Source organism: Astatotilapia calliptera, chromosome 13 (assembly GCF_964374335.1).
Source record: "Astatotilapia calliptera chromosome 13, fAstCal68.1, whole genome shotgun sequence".
In the NCBI taxonomy this organism is placed as follows: domain Eukaryota; kingdom Metazoa; phylum Chordata; class Actinopteri; order Cichliformes; family Cichlidae; genus Astatotilapia; species Astatotilapia calliptera.
The window spans coordinates 7,555,663-7,572,451 of record NC_137434.1 but is presented as its reverse complement, the minus strand read 5'-3'; the positions used below and the strand labels follow the sequence as shown (position 1 = coordinate 7,572,451).

General features: G+C 42.1%; 2 protein-coding genes across 5 annotated transcripts; one reads left to right on the top strand and one right to left on the bottom strand.

Annotated features, from left to right (window-relative positions):
• Nucleotides 1-4,293, bottom strand: fignl1 (fidgetin-like 1). Of its 4 annotated transcripts, none has more exons than XM_080288160.1 (2): nt 4,177-4,293; nt 1-2,775 (listed from the first exon to the last, which is right to left on the bottom strand). In XM_080288160.1, the coding sequence occupies exon 2, from the start codon at nt 2,756-2,758 to the stop codon at nt 845-847; it is 1,914 nt and encodes a 637-aa protein (XP_080144286.1). In that variant the 5' UTR covers nt 2,759-2,775; nt 4,177-4,293; the 3' UTR covers nt 1-844. The 4 variants fall into 4 exon arrangements, with proteins under 4 accessions (XP_080144286.1, XP_080144285.1, XP_026045897.1 ...); XM_080288159.1 differs by lacking the exon at nt 4,177-4,293 and adding an exon at nt 3,672-3,705; XM_026190112.2 differs by lacking the exon at nt 4,177-4,293 and adding an exon at nt 3,350-3,592.
• Nucleotides 4,186-10,522, top strand: ttl (tubulin tyrosine ligase). Its single transcript, XM_026190895.2, has 7 exons — nt 4,186-4,980; nt 5,181-5,259; nt 5,357-5,589; nt 5,748-5,883; nt 5,991-6,260; nt 7,650-7,793; nt 7,929-10,522. The coding sequence occupies exons 1-7, from the start codon at nt 4,812-4,814 to the stop codon at nt 8,128-8,130; spliced, it is 1,233 nt and encodes a 410-aa protein (XP_026046680.1). The 5' UTR covers nt 4,186-4,811; the 3' UTR covers nt 8,131-10,522.
• The last annotated feature ends 6,267 nt before the right edge of the window (nt 10,523-16,789 follow it).

The window sequence follows — 16,789 nt, the reverse complement described above, 5'->3', positions numbered from 1 at the left end:
TGTGTGATATATACATTTATTAGGGACAAAAACAATTTCGATGCAGTTAACTGAAAAAGACCAAACAGATGACAAGCATTAAGTCATAATTCGACTGTGAATGTGTATCCTTGATGTGAAATACTAGAATTTAAATGGAAAACAGGGCTTCAACTGGAAAATGGTTTGTGTATAATACACACTACCTAACACTGGATCACAAAGCAACAGAACAAAATCAGCCTGACCGGCACAAACACCTGAAAATGACCAAAAAGCTGAACGCAGATGGCAAATTCTCTCAGTACAAAGTGGGAACGAGGTAAGGTTTTCTTCATTTTTTCTTCATGTTACGACACCCTGACCTTTACAAGTAGTGTTGAAAAACCTCAAAAGAACAGACCACTAGCACAGAGACTAACACTTACACCCATAAAAGAGGCACCTGTTCACCTGTGCAATCCAATATGACTGAACTAAGCTGATACAGAGGGTTAAAATAACTATTTAACTGGTAGCCAATAAAAAGGTCCTTTTCTCTTCTTTAATTCTGTTTTCCTTGTCATTTATGGAAGCCCTGTTTTTCGTAGGCAAACAAATACAACTGAATTCAGCTCTTCATCACACAGATAAGGCCAACTTCCCATCATAGGGATATTTGGCAATATATGGGGAAAAAACAGAAAGACTGCATTAAAGAGACCCGTCTTATAATTTTCAGCTTTTTCTCGAGACTGTCATTCTTTGTTTTTAGTCCTGGGTCCTCCCACTTTGTCGGGTTTGTGCAGAACAAAGAAAGCATTTAACGTCTTTACATTTTCCATTTCTTTCAACACCCAGAACCTGAACGGAGACAAAGAAAAGTTTAACGCCCACATCCAAAGGTTTTATTCCACTCTTCATACAGCTCCAAGTCCTTTGATGACACACTGGGACGTACAGTCTTCAGGGCGTCGTGGAAGTCACTGTAGATGATGGGTCGCACCTGATCCGCGGTGATGGTGGCGATGTCACTGAGCTGGATGCTGCGTATGGGCCCCAGTGCTGCCTCTCGACACAGCTGAGTCATATCGGCTCCGGAGAAGCCCTCCGTGGCTGTCACCACCCTCTCCACCTCGCTTTCTCCCAGCTGGTTTTTCTCCTGAGCCATGAGGTTTGTCACTATCTGGCGTCGGGCAGTCGCTTCGGGCAGGGGGATGTATAACCGCTTTGCCAGGCGTCGTCGTGCTGCCTCGTCGATCTCCTGGGGCCGGTTGGTGGCACCCACCACCAGGATTCGGTCCTCTGCTGCAGTGGCCGCTCCATCTAGCTGGACCAGAAACTCAGTTTTTATCCTGCGCGAGGAGTCGTGCTCACCGTCCGTCCGCTGGGACAGCAGGGAGTCGATTTCATCGATGAAAATAACAGCAGGCTGGTGGCAGCGGGCAATGGCAAACAGAGCTCGCACCATTTTCTCTCCTTCACCCACCCACTTGGATGTGAGTGATGAGGCGCTGATGCTAAAGAAAGTGGCACCTGATTGACAGGCAATACATTTACCTATCAGAGTTTTTCCAGTTCCTGGCGGTCCAAACAGCAGGATGCCTTTGGGTGGGCCACGGAGGCCAGTAAAGATGTCAGGTCGCAGCATGGGCCAAACCACAATTTCCTTTATGGTAGTCTTGGCGAACTCCAGACCTGCTATGTCGTCCCAGCCCACCGGAGGCCCGTGGTCCATGATCTCACTCATGATCAGCTCGATTATCTTTGGCTCAAAGTTTTTCAGACGCTCGTCCAGGATTTGAGGTTCCTGATTGGAATTACGGCTCGCCACACTTCCCTCCTCTTCCTGTCGTGGAATGGGAGACACAAATTTTGAAAATGCACCTCGAGGCCTGTTGGCGCCCAGAGATTTCTTCACAGTTGCCGCCATCCCAGGGGCCTGACCTCTCTGAGGCTGATGGGAGTGCTTTCGCTGCTGGTCAACAACAAATTGCTCACGAGCTGTTTTGAAGGTGGTAACAGCCCGTGGGTCTGATGACACCTGACTGCCATTTTGCTCCCTGCCAACATCACCTCCGTCTGTGTTGTAAAAATTTTTCCGCTTCGATGTGTTGGAGGTGGGAAAGAAGGAGGACTGATAGTGCTGCGTGACCCCTGCGGGGCCAGGGTTTACATGTGGGAGAGCTGGAGAAGGGCAACTAAACACAGACTGTGGCTGAGCTGGAGGTCGGGAGAATGAGGGTGGATTGACTGAAATCCCTTCGTGACTGCTGGGCCTTTCCACAGAAACATTAGCAGGGATACTGGCTGCGATTTTAACCTCTGATTTAAGCTGCGGTGGTTGCACAGTTTTAAAGGGAGGAGTGAGAGAGCTACCTTTACCCTCTTGCCCCACAGTTATGTTAATGTCAGCTGGTGCCACCACAAAGCTCTCACCTCCTGTCTTTGCCTGAATTGTTTTCTGAACACTGGGCAACTCCAGCACGCTCTCTGCAGTGAGGGATGACTCCCATTTGTCGCTGTAGTTCTTCTGACTGCGGGCCAGATGGAGCGCGCTTTCTGCATAGTTGTTGAGCCCTGTGCGCGGGTCGTCCGAGTCCAACACTGCAGCGTAGCGCTCCGAGTAGGTCCTGAGCAGGCTGGCCATGCCGGCCTGAGAGAGCTGGGAGCTTGCCCATGCATACTGAATGGAGAGGATGTGGGCCCGGTAGGCATCGGCCGTCTGTTCAGGTGTACAGCTGCCAGATGAAATGTCAAAGGACCTCTTCTGCCATTCGTCCAGGTGTGCGCCACTCATGCCTGGCCTGCTCCAGCCTGGTGAAGACGAAGGGACAAGAGTTATTAAAAATACATGACCCCAGTAAATGCCAAGGCACAAATCTCCCCAAAACCCATACAGAGAAAAAGCTGCCACTTAATTACGTTACATAAATAACCATGTATGCAGTAACACTGAGTTATAGTGATTTTGAAATAAATGAAAGGAATTAAAAAACAAATAAACACGTGATTTGAATCCAGCTTTAAAAATGGTAGGCCACACTCATTAGCATTGAAACTGAACAGCCTTCATCCTTCGCCCATGTCTTTAATACTCCACATGTCCCAGCTGAGATAAACTCTAAATACAACATTTCGTTTTCTCAGACTTAAATAAAACTCCTTCATCCCCACATAAAGCAACATACAACTGCCTCCCTGAGCATTATCTCCAACGATGAATAGTCAGTGACAAGGCTAAAAGTAATCTGAATCTCTGTATATGTAGCTGAACCACGGAGAGCTGCAGTAAAAACAGGTTATCAGTCTCGATGCACCCAACTTGTCTGAACTGTTATCTGAAAATGCGCCACAACAAACAACAGTATTCATAATGGACGTCACTTACTATTACTGATATCTTGTCAAAAAATTATAAAAAATATATGAATACACTCGTAACAACTTTTGTAATACACTTTAACTCGATGTTTACAGTAGCGGTAATTCCCGCCTCTAGTTTGTTCTCCCTCCCGAAACTAGGACTTCCTGTCTCGTTCCAATTCGCTCTCAAAAAATCTACAACTGTGGCCGTCGCATAACTTTTCACCTAATACAGGGAACCAGCGCAAAGAAGCAACGATCTTAGTTTTTGAATACATAAAACATTGAATAATGATGACGAGACTGGGACATTAAAGTAAACGAAATGAAGCAACTAAGTTTTTTACATGTTGGAACGAGACCCATAAGTTGTCACAAGTAGGGAGTGCTCCATTTATCCTCCAGTTCCGCCCAGTCCAGGCTACAAAAGCTAATACACCTCGTTATCAAATTTCACGAAAAGTTTCGTGATTGATGTTAGTTATTTTAAGAATTAAGAGGAACTTAATATAAAACGTGGAGCGATTTTTCTTCAGTTTCAAGACTTTTTTCTGCGGACTATGTTGCCAACAGTACACAGGTCTGCTAATTTTAGTGAGGTCTACGACGCCATCTCCTGGCTACAATACGCATATGGCATTGCCGCTTTAGAGTCTTTCATTCTGGGAAATGTAGTTCTCTTGTCATTGAACTTCATCCAGACTTTGAATTAAATCAAAATCGAGTTTAAGTGAAGTAGATTTTTTTTTATACATATCGAATTCATTTTGTGTTAAATTGCTTTAAAAATATAAAATAAACATTTAAACAGATATTATCCTGGACATCACTCTGTTAATAAACTACACTAACCACAACGGTTGCGCGGTGGTGTTTATGCTGTCGACGGTGGATGACAGGGTTTGCTGCTGATTTTCAGAGAATAAAGCGCACGCTGGCGGTGGGAGAATAGCCCGTGTTTGTGATATTGTGCAGCAAACTATCCACTTAGTTAATGTTTCCGCTCCTTGTGACTTTTTCCTTTGCATTTGAGGACAAATACCGGAAGTGTCTCGTAGATAACTGTTAGCAATTGTCGCAGACCGTTAGCTATAACGTTAGCTAATCCGGAGACGGGATGTAAATTTATCCAGACGGGACCAGCCCCAGTAGCCGGTATCAGCAGTCAGTCACTCCCTTGTGTGGGGCTTCTGAAATAACCCTGTGCCGACTTATGTGAAATTGCTTTACGTGGCATGGTGTTTTATATATAATACATATTAGCCACGGAGTGCTGAAATTAATCTTCCGAGCACCAGTTTGAGTTAACTGGGAAGTGTGGAGGGGATATGACTGACTCATCATCATGGCACGGACAGAGGAGATAACCCCAACCGTTCTGTCTGCTGCAGTGCCAACCCGGCAGCCGCACAACTAGCCAGACAGCTAAGTTACTCACACACTAAACCGTTTTGATTAAACCTCTGACCCCCTGTCGCAGCGGCATTATGAACGCCCCTATGTACACCTTTGTTTCCCGTGACGACAACAGTACTGTTTATGCTGAAGTTTCCAAAATCCTCCTCTCAACCGGGCAATGGAAGAGGCTGAAAAGAGACAATCCCAGATTCAACTTGATGCTGGGTGAGCGGAACAGATTACCCTTTGGGCGTTTAGGTAAGTCAGACTTTCTTTCTTGTTTCTTAAGAATTGTTTTCGGGCTATTTTTGGTGTCCACCCTTTCTGGATGAGAAAGCAGCTGTGACTGTGCAGGGCTGCATCCTGTGGGAAGATTGTCTCTCTTATTGAGAGTTTCTGTGCACTGTGCATGCGGATTTATGAACAGACGGTAAAGCATCTTCACTGTGACCTTACAGGCCATGAACCCGGACTGATGCAGCTGGTGAATTACTACAGGGGGGCAGACAAGCTTTGCAGAAAGGCATCCTTGGTCAAGTGTGTGCAAATCTGTCATTCCTGCCATCATTCATGTTACTGACACTGCAGTTTATTACATGACCACTTTCCTTCTGACCCCTTTCTTAAACACTAGGCTAATAAAGACCAGCCCAGAGCTGTCTGACTCCAGTAACTGGTTTCCAGAGTCCTACATCATCTATCCCACTAACCTCAACACACCTGTTGCTCCTGCTATGAATGGCATCAGCCATCTGAAGAGCAATCCGAAGACAGATGAGCGGGAAGTTTTCTTGGCCTCCTATAACGCTAAGAAAGAAAGAGCAGAGGGTACAGTGTGGATAGCCAAGTCCTCTGCTGGAGCTAAAGGTGATATCTATATTTAGTATTTAATTGGTTAAAAACAAGACACTAGTTGGAAGCTTTATATATATATATATATATATATATATATATATATATATATATATATATCTGTAAATGTGTGTGTGTGTGTGTGTTTTTCTTCTTGTTTTCTATTACTACAGGTGCTGGTATTTTGATATCCCATGATGCTAATGAGTTGCTGGACTATATTGACAATCAGGGACAGGTTCATGTTATTCAGAAGTACTTGGAGAAGCCTCTGCTTCTTGAGCCGGGACATCGGAAATTTGACATCAGGCAGGTTTTTTTTTTCTTTTTCTTTTTTTTGCCAAACTTAAAGCCACAGAGAAAGCACTGCTATGTCCCAACTTAACAGCTTAGCTTTATGTTTATGCTATTGCTAGGAGCTGGGTGCTAGTGGACCATCAGTATAACATCTACTTATACCGCGAGGGCGTGCTGCGGACCTCCTCGGAGCCCTACAACAGCTCAGACCTGCAGGACATGACCAGCCACCTGACTAACCACTGCATCCAGAAAGAGCACTCCCAGAACTACGGCCGATACGAGGAGGGGAACGAAATGTTCTTCGACGAGTTCAGGCTGTACCTGCTGAACACTCACAACGTCACGCTGGAGACCACCATATTACCTCAGATAAAGCAGACCATAAAGTAGGCAACTATTTTGCTATTGTTTTTATTATTAGTTCTTAGATAAAAAGCTGAGCTTAGCTTTTTTTATGCCACACTAAAAGGCAAAATATTATTATTTTTTTTAAAATTAGAAATCAGACATAATGCCTCTCCGTGAATCGCTACCTTATCGTGGTGAAGGGGTTTGTGTGTCCCAGGGATCCCAGGGGCTATGTTGTCTGGGGGCTTTTGCCCCCTGGTAGGGTCTCCCATGGCAAATTGGTCCTGGGTGAGGGACCAGACAAAGAGCGATTCAGAAGACCCTTATGAAGAAAACATCGAGGGAACAGTTTACACTGCCCGGGATAGGGTTACCGGGGCCCCGCCCTGGAGCCAGGCCCGGGGAGGGTGCCCGAGGGAAATTGGGTTAAGGCTGCCAGCCGTGCCAGCGCCATCTTACCCTTCCGACCATACATACATATTCCCGTTTTCCTCCTGAATCCTGCTGGTTTTTACCTCTTTAACACATAAAACTTCCAAAACATCACCTGACCAAGCTACAATTTAAGTTAAAGCACACTCTATCAGCTCGGTAATATGATGATTGAGTCCATGTGAGAGTAATTGTCCAGAGAATTCATAGAGAGGGTGGGTATCATGTGTCCTACCTCTTTAGTGCTCCAGTCTGAGAGCTCTCTTGTCCAAACTGCACAGAGTATTCCTAGCTGAGAACATGTCTGATGTGGACAAAATAGGAACTTTGAACAATTCCTGGACCTGATCCTCCCAACATTATAATAGGGGTTCATGTTTTCACTCTCGCTTATCTACTCCTTGCTTGTTTGTAGTTACCCTTCTTGCGTCCTGTGTGAATAAAAACACAGCTTTAAACCTATGCTGTGGTTTTGTACAGGAAAAGGAAGATTGTGGTTTTTAGCTGAACCTCTTTTTGTAACTGTTTTTTAACAGATATATGAGTGGTTTTACACCACTTTGCATATAATTATTGGTGATTATTAATTTGTGAATCTCTTCCAAAGCATGTCTTTGTTCTTTCTTCATCCACTCGCCCCCAACCGGTTGCAGCAGATGGCCGCCCCTCCCCGAGCCTGGTTCTGCTGGAGGTTTCTTCCTGTTAAAAGGGAGTTTTTCCTTCCCACTTTTGCCACGTGCTTGCTCATAGGGGGTCATCTGATTGGTCGGGTTTTCTTTGTATTATTGAAAGGCCATATAGCGCCCAATCACAACTCCTAAAAACTGTCGGTGTGCGATTAAACCTCATATACTGGTGTTAATAACAGCAGTATACAACCATTACTGTTGTGAAAACGTGACTGATGTTTGGCAAATGCTGGTTGCTCTCATCACTCAAAGAGACTTTGTTATAAAAGGATGATCGGTGAAGATTTTGGATGTCTGGTTTCACAGGAGCTGTCTGACATGCATCGAGTCCGCAATCAGCACCAAGCACCTGTCCTACCAGAGCTTCCAGCTTTTTGGATTTGATTTCATGGTGGACGAGAACTTCAAAGTGTGGCTCATTGAAATCAACGGCGCTCCAGCCTGTGCACAGTCAGTACCTTCCATGTTACGTGTCCTTTAGCAATGTTTTTCCATCTAAAATATAACAAATTTCACATCTGTTTAAAATTTGAAATGTTTATTATTATTTTTATTATTGTTATTATTTATCCTTTCCTAATGCAGGAAACTATATCCAGAGTTATGTCAAGGCATTGTGGACGTGGCCATTTCCAGTGTCTTCACCCTAAATAGCGGCGACTCCTCATCTGCGTCCTCTTCTCCTTACTCGTCCTCCCCATCTTCCTCCTCCCTGTTCACCACCAACTCCTGTTCCTCTCCCAAACTGAGAGCACCTCTCCACGTGGGTCCTTTCACTCGCCTGTAAGCACAAATATGCCCCCTCCCTTTTTCTTCTGTGCTAGAAGCTTCTTCCATCTCCCCCATCCTCATTGGTCGCACGTGCCGCCTCTCTGCACCCTGAGATGCTACACATGCGAGCAAGCTGCCGAGCCGCTCCTTCGTACTTTTGCACACGTTGGCCCAAGGGAGACTTTCTCTTTAGGGACTTCTCTGAACTGCAGGAAAGATCCGTGCGCTCCTGATTATGCATATTTTGAATGCGAGGATGGCAATGAACTGGTCAGTAAATGTTCTCAGAGTTTCTGAACGATGACGGGCATCCCCAAGCAGATTGGTCGAAGTGGTGAAAGTCGCAGAGACGCTCCAACTGAGACTGTAGTGCCTTACATTTCCAACCACTCTCCCTTAAAAAAAACCTGCCAGTTAGCTTGCTCTGTTACAGTAACCTGTACTCGTTCTTTAAGCTTTTGCACTGTTGCTCACTGAAGTCATGTTAAGTCCACAAGAAAATAGCATAAAACAAGGCATTTGACATTTTAGTGAGCTTATGGAGGTTTGAGTGCTGTTTAATCATCAGACACTTCTTGTTTTTCTGTTTTTGTTTTTAATCACTTTTTATAACTGACTTACAAACAAGTTTGTTTGAAAAATATTAGACATGATCAAGAAGCTCTAGAGACTGAAGGATGAAGGCTCTGGTGTGTTACGCTAACACTACTTGTCTGATTGAGCTAAAGGATGGCCTTGAAACTGAACATTCCTCCTGACTTGACCATGTGGACACTACATCAGGGCAGCTGGGTGGAATAAGTGAGCAGGGAGACTGTGCTTCGGCTGTAAACCCGGGAGCGAGTCTGCTACAGGGACCTCTCAGTGGCGAAAAGGGAAAAATCCTCGTCAGTTATTCTGTAATCAATTTGTTTTATGTGATCTGAAGAGAGCATATTTGTGTGAAAGCATGTAGCATACAAGCCCTAACCCACAGCTCTGTTTGCTGTAAAGAACTCTGTGTTTTCTCTCTGATAGACTGTTATTGTAAAGTGTAAAGTAGGTCTTTGTTACTGAGCTGGTGAAGTGAGCGTAGAGTAGCTTGTACAGAGTGTCTTACTGCTTCTTAAACATGTTTAACGACCCCATTAAAGGACACTTGGAAAAGATAGCAAAGCTGATAAAATGCTTGTTTCCCGGTGTGTTGAAAAACACACTGTGGTGAGCATTACCACATCGTCATTACCAAAGAAAAGTCAGCGGTGTTAAGGAAGTCCCAATACAGTGGTTAATTTCATAATAACTTGGACTTGTTTCGCTTTGTGGGGTCTTTAAATATTTGACCTTTTCATTCGAACGAAATCTTTGTGAGTAGACAAGATTTTAGAGGTGTTCCCGTCCAAGACGACTTGTGTCAAATCTGTTTTGTGTTACTGCTCGTTAGAAATGATTGTCAGATTGTTCAGTTGTTGTCTTTTATTAGATTGAAATAGTTGACAGTTGCACATTCATGTGTTTCTAGGGGCTCGTTTGATTCCCTTAAAAAAAGGAAAAGAAACAAAAACACCCTTTTGTTGAAATATGTGAGGTTTTGTGTCCCAATAATTAAGGTGAATCATCAAAACATTTCATTCTTTCTTTTTTTTTTTTACTCTGTGTTTACAAGAAGACTCGAGAATGAAGGATGTGTAAGAGACTGAAGTTAATACGAAGAGAAAACAAAATCTTAGTATTGTTTTTAAATCTGTAGGGACATTTCCATCAAAGGGAAGGGTTCCTTAGAGGGAACTGTATATTGTTTTTTTTTGTAGTTGTTTTTTTAAAAGGCGTTTAAATGCACCTTTATTTTTTTTTTGTACCGGGGTAAATTTGCCTCTTTCATTAGAAAACCTCATTGATGTCATTTCCTCTTACTTAGTGTTTTTGTACATGTGACTCATTTTCTCATGTTTTCCTTGTGTGTTTTATATCTCTACTTTCTCATCTTTACCAAAGATTATCCTGCTGCATTTTCAGTGTTACACCTTTTGTAGTGAACAGATTGTCACAGACCTGACTCGAAAGCAAGCATCATGATCAGAGGAATGTGTGCTGTTTTTTTTGTTTTCTTGTTTTTTGTTGTTGTTGTTGTTGGGTTATGATTTATTGGAAATCTGCATGAACGTTTGTCTTTATCAGAGACAATATTATTAGAATAAAACATGTTACTGCTTCTGTCATGCAAACATTTCTGCACATCCACGTGTTGGGCTGCATTTCTGATGTGCATTTCAGGCTTCTGAGCAACACTGAAGAAGATGAGGGAAGCAGAGTGGTCTGTGAACGCAGCTCGCAGACGAGCTACAGAACGTTCAGAAATGACCCAGACCTTTGGTAGGTGGATGGTGAAATAATACGACACTAATAAAAGTTCAGTTTTTGTTTCTAAATTTTGCCTCTCTGCTGTGAGACTGGTTATTAACTAATGTTTTTTTGATTTGTCTTTGAACGCCTCGCAGATTAGTTAAAAAGAGAAAATGTGTCTAATCCATTTGTTAGGTGTGACTTCTTTTATCATGGGAAAAGTCCACATGAGTAGGTTATCATGCAGATGAACCACACACCCGCACATAGTTATCTTATATTTCTTCCTTCTTTTATTACTCATGGTTTTCTTCTGAAATTTGGCTTCTCTCTGACATAAGTTGACCTCATTTGCCCCCAGGAGGTGTACCCACATGATCTTAAACAGGGACATTCAACCAGCTTTGCGTGAAGAAATTCCTTTTAAACTAGTTAACCAGGAAATGAAACAAATTATTAAAATTTTATCTAATAATCTTAGCCAAGATAGCAGTGAAAGAACTGATGTGTGGCACAGCTGCATCATCTGTCCGTTGTTTTGTTCTAACCCACTGAGATATATGTAGGGTCATGTGATCTTAGATGCTATATAAACATACAATACATACATACAAACACAAACTTATGTGGGGTTGCTTTTACTAAAAAATCACTATCCACGATGTGAAAAAACACGAGGGAAATAATTATTTGATCCCCTGATTGAATTTGCAAGATTGCTTACTTCTTTGGAAGTGAGCAATCTTTTAGACTAGTTTCATTTTGATGGAGAGAGACAGAATATCAACCAAACTTCCAAGGAAAGAGATGACATGAATGTTATAAATTGGTCTGCATGTCACAGAACATGACTTGGTGGCGAAATCTTTGTTGGCAACTACCAACAGCGCCAAGCAGTAAGACATTTCTTGTAGTTGGTCACCAGGTTTGGCCACATCAGGAGGGATTTTGGGCCACTCTTCTTCAGAGAAACTCAGAATCATTTTGGTTTCTTGGCTGCTGCTTCGCAACTCAAAGCTTCAGCTCCCTCCACAAATTCTCTCTAGGACTGAGGTCTGAAGACAACTCCATGATCAGAGAGAAAGGAGGAGCTCTGCACACCTTTACTTGTATGTGTTGATATATACGTATTTTTATGATTTAACATAAAACCACTGAAACATCCTGTAGTCTGTTGCACATCTGTAGTCATAGAAATCACAGCCTCAGTATTTACACTCTGTTTCGACCACAAACCTTGGTCCAAACCTTCTCCTGGACATCCAGCTGAGGTGAAATTGGAGCCCACATTAATTCCTTTTATGTGAACATTTCTGAGATCCTGCATTCACCATCCCACGAGCTTCCTTCCAAGGATGTTGAATGTGAAAAATGCTAACAGTTCACTTAATTATCCAAATTTCACACAAACTAGCACTTTAACTGCTCTTAAAAAACAAGTCAATGTCCTTGTCCAGTTTAGAGCTGGGGCTTTGTAACAAACAGAAAGAGTGGGACAGACTGGATTGTCCCATGACTGAGACATCAGCCAGCAAAGACGGGCATGGAGAAGACACCTAGAAACAGAGCTGCAATCACTCATTTTATGGTGTGTTCTTAATGCATAGGTGGGCTTCGGACTCACAGATGGGTCAGCCTATTATTCACGTTTCAACTGAAGGAGGAAGAAGGACACCAAACCAGGGAGTTTCCAGATGTTGTGATGGCCTTTTCTTTCGTTTCTGCAGTACAGAAAGGTAACTTACAGGCCAGTCAGGCAAGCAGGCCATCGCATTGCCACATGTTCTCAAGTTGTAACTTGAGATCTCTCTGAAGGAATTTTCCCTTTTTTTTAAAATCTTGTACGTATATCAAAGTTTATTACATGGGAAGGCAATGAAGTCACTGCCTGTATCAGATATACAAAAAAGACTTGTCACATAAGTAATGTCGTCAGAGCGAGGTGTGGAGAGGATTACTTGTATGGATTGTGTATGTAAAAGGAAAAGAGTAACATCAGAATCACAATGACATCATTGCGTGTGTTTTGAATCTCTACCTGTTTCATCTGGGTCTTCTTCCTGCACAGTCATCTCAACAAAATTACACAAAAACCCCCAAATGTGCACTCTGCCACAGGCTCCCAGATGACTGATTGATTCCCCTATTAAAAGCAATATTAAAACATCACATATTTATGTGTGTGATCTTTTACCGTTATTAAAAAAAATGGTATTGCTTACCGAACCAGCAGTAACACTAGAGACAGCTTTGACCACGAAGCACTGTATGTGACTCATAAGCTGCTTTTCAGCAGTTTCCAATAAAAAAAAAAAAAACTTTCCATAATTACAGGTTTATTCTTCAGTAACTGAATGACGTTGTGAGGGGGAACACAAACTCCACAACAAAACACTTTATTTAGTGTTAAACGTGTTAACCTGTGGCGTTTTTACTGTCACTAATGTCAGGTCATTATTGCTGAAAGATAATGTTGTTAACGGCTTTCTAAACTGGTTCCAGATGACGTCACGTGTGTACTTAATGCTTAATGCTCATAAAGTTCCCCCATGTATATATTCACTTTATGTATATAATGTTCTTCTCTCCCCTTTTGCAGTTGAAGAGCGTGTCAGGATACATTTCACTGCGTGTTGTACTTGTATAACTATGCATGTGACGAATAAAGAATCTTGAATCCTGAATCGTGAATCTTCAGTATAATAAACATCACAGTGTTACATTGAAAAGCAGCTGAATTTGTCAGATGACCTATTATAGTGTCTAAGAATAATTTGGAGTGAATAATCATAGATTTTAATATAATCCACCTGTTTTAAAGTGAAGACTTTGGTCATCAAACCAGAGGCAAAGGCTCAGTCATTAAAGAACCCCCAAAAGTTGATTCTGTTCATCTGGACGTAGCGTTTTGTGGGAGAAATGTTTCGTCACTCTTCCAAATGACTTCTTCAGTCTCAGCTGACTGCAGGTTTCCCCAATCTTATAAACAGTACATTTGCATAATGACTGAAACCAGCCCACTGAAGGAACAATGGGCTGAGAGATCAGTTCCTTCATCATAATTATGCAATTTCTCATGACCAATGACCAAAACCCACTGATCAAAGACCACTGATCAATGGCCATGAGTACCATTCACAGAGAGTTGGGGAATGGCTGCAATCACAGCATTGTAAGATGGCGAAAGATGTACCCTTAGACCCCTCCTCGATTCAGAGATGGTCTTTCCCTTTTCACGTAAATGGCCTCCTTGACTCCGCACTCAAACCGGAGTTCCTCCCTGTCCAGGATGTGTACATCCTCATCATTGAAAGAGTGTCCACTGGCCTGTAGGTGTAAATAGACTGCAGAGTCCTGGCCTGAAGAGGTAGCTCTTCTGTGTTTTGCCATCCGCTTCGCCAGAGGTTGTTTGGTTTCCCAAATGTATGAATCATAACAACCCTCCTGGCACTTAGCAGCGTACACTATGTTACTCTGCTTCTGTCGGGGTCCAGCGTGCTTTGGGGTTTAAAAGCAGATGAGACGTGGTGATCACATAGAGGCAGTCCACCAAATCATCAAGCACTTAAAGCAGCATCATTCAGTACAGACACTGGATAATCAAACTGCCACTCCCTGTACCCGAAGCAAACTGGTAATAGAGTTGTTTTATATGAAAGTTTTTGCATTCATACAAACCCTCCTGTCATTAAGCAGACTCAGCACAGAGCAGTTTTATTAACAACTCCTCAGCTCAAGGAGACTGTTGTTGTTTTTCTTTACTAAATGTTGTAGTGTAAAATGATTGCTGCAAGCAAAGTGTAATAAGTGGAGTTGTGGATTATGTGTCAAGATAACCAGTACTGAATGATTTTAGAAACTGGAGCTGACAAAGGTCAGGAAGACAAAGAATTGGAGGAGAAATGTTTTTCAGTTTGATCTGTGGATGTGTCCTATTAAGATTTAGCCTTGAAAAATAAAATGGTTGAAGTTGGTGTGACTTTGAATCGTGTTTTCAATGCACTTTTATTACATTACAATATGCCATTTTCTTGTAATCTTCTATTATTGTAGCATCTTTACCTTACAATATGAAGCGCCTTGAGACAGTGTTGGGTTGTTACAGTGTGGCGCTATATAATGAAATGAAATTGACTATGTAATGTGAAACATTAAGATTTAATCTTTACCTTTAGCTTTTTTTTTTTATTTCTGGAATAATAATAATGTTATTTTAAATGAGCAGGTGCCGCGAGGGCAGAGCCTCCCTCTCGGATGACGTCACGTGTAGACACCTTAAAGCCTGCATGAACGAGAGCACTTCTCGCCGGGTGCGGTGGCGCGCGCCTGTAATCCAAGCTACCGGGAGGCTGAGGCTGGCGGATCGTTTGAGCTCAGGAGCTCTGAGCTGCAGCGGACTATGCCGATCGGGTGTCCGCACTAAGTTCGGTATCGATATGGTGCTCCTGGGGGAGCTCGGGACCACCAGGTCGCCTAAGGAGGGGTGCACCGGCCCAGGTCGGGAACGGAGCAGGTCAAAGCCCCCGTGCCGCTCAGTAGTGGGATCGCGCCTGTGAATAGACGCTGTAGTGCAGCCTGAGTAATACAGCGGGACCCAGTCTTTTTATACTCTTTCTCCTCTCCACAGAAATATACACACAGCACACACACTCACACATCACGTTTTGTACAGCTTATAACACCGTCAACACAGCTTCTCTCTCCTTTCTTTCCATTGAAAAAGACTGCTGTTTGTTGGTCCCACAGCGCCTCCAACTTGAGGAAGAAGAAATTACCAACACATTGCAACTTCACTAATAATAATTTTTTAATAATAATTCATAATAACTGTAAAAATTATACAAATAACCATTTTTCTTTCTTCGGTGACTGTATTCAATGAACACAAAAATAAACAAAAGCAGCCTAAAGCAAAGCTCTACTTTCTCTTTTTTAAATAAATGAAGCATGAATACTTTCAGCTATTATGTCATCCAGAGCTTCAATGTGTAATCTTTTGCTTGGCAGTTGTAATATCCACAGTCTCCCTGTGGTTTACAGTTTAATGCTACAGTGCATCAGGAGTATAAGAGAACCTGTAATGCCTGTTGCAGGCAAACTGATGTCTGAAGATTTGAAAGATATTAATTTACTAAATAAAATCAAAATGCTGGACTGTAAACAGCACAGAACAACAGCTTGAATTTATGTTGTGTTTTTTTCTGCTCATAGAAAAAAATATTTGAAATGCACTTCAAATAGGTAAGCACTCACCGCAAGTAATAGGTAATGCAATTAAATATGAGAAACTACAACTGTGATAGGCTACAACTTTAGCTGGCTAAGAGAAATGGATGGATGTGGATGGATTTTTCCACATTTGTCCAAAATAATGGAATGGGAGTTTGTTCCTCTTTGAACTAATTTTTTTTTTAAAAAACTGGAAAAATCCTCAGCACTCTATATAAAGACGTGTGGACGTATCCTATAAAGATTTAGCCTTGAAAAGTAAAATAGTTGAACTTGGTGTGACTTTGAATCTTATTTTCAATCCACTTTTATTACATTACAATAATTTTGTCTGCTATTTAAGATGTAGCAGGGCTTTATGGGCTATCAAACAGAAATCTCTTAAAAGTGAGGAAACATTAGCCAAATAGAATGAATATGGCACATTCCTCTACATGACTAGAAATGAAGATCAGAAGCAGGGGCCACTCTGGGTTCAAACCTTTAGGGGGGCTCAGCTGTTAAATCATAGTGTCATGCATACAGTGCCTTGTAATTAATATTAATGGAATATGCTGTTTAAAAGTGTAATTTAAACTTTTAAAATTTGCAAACCTCAATTCAGTATATTAAACATCACAATGTTACATTGAAAAGCAGCCTAATTGGATGATCTATTATTGTGTCTAAGAATATTTTGGAGTGAATAATCATAGATTTTAATATAATCCACCCATTTTAGTCATCAAACCTGAGGCAAAGGCTCAGTCGTTAAAGATGTTTTAAGGAATCATTTGTTGCCAAGCAGATAAGATGAGAAACATGCACAACATTATTTCAGTCTCTTAATCACATAGAGGCAGTCCACCAAATCATCAAGCACTTAAAGCAGCATCATTCAGTACAGACACTGGATAATCAAACTGCCACTCCCTGTACCCGAAGCAAACTGGTAATAGAGTTGTTTTATATGAAAGTTTCTGCATTCATACAAACCCTCCTGTCATTAAGCAGACTCAGCACAGAGCAGTTTTATTAACAACTCCTCAGCTCAAGGAGACTGTTGTTGTTTTTCTTTACTAAATGTTGTAGTGTAAAATGATTGCTGCAAGCAAAGTGTAATAAGTGGAGTTGTGGATTATGTG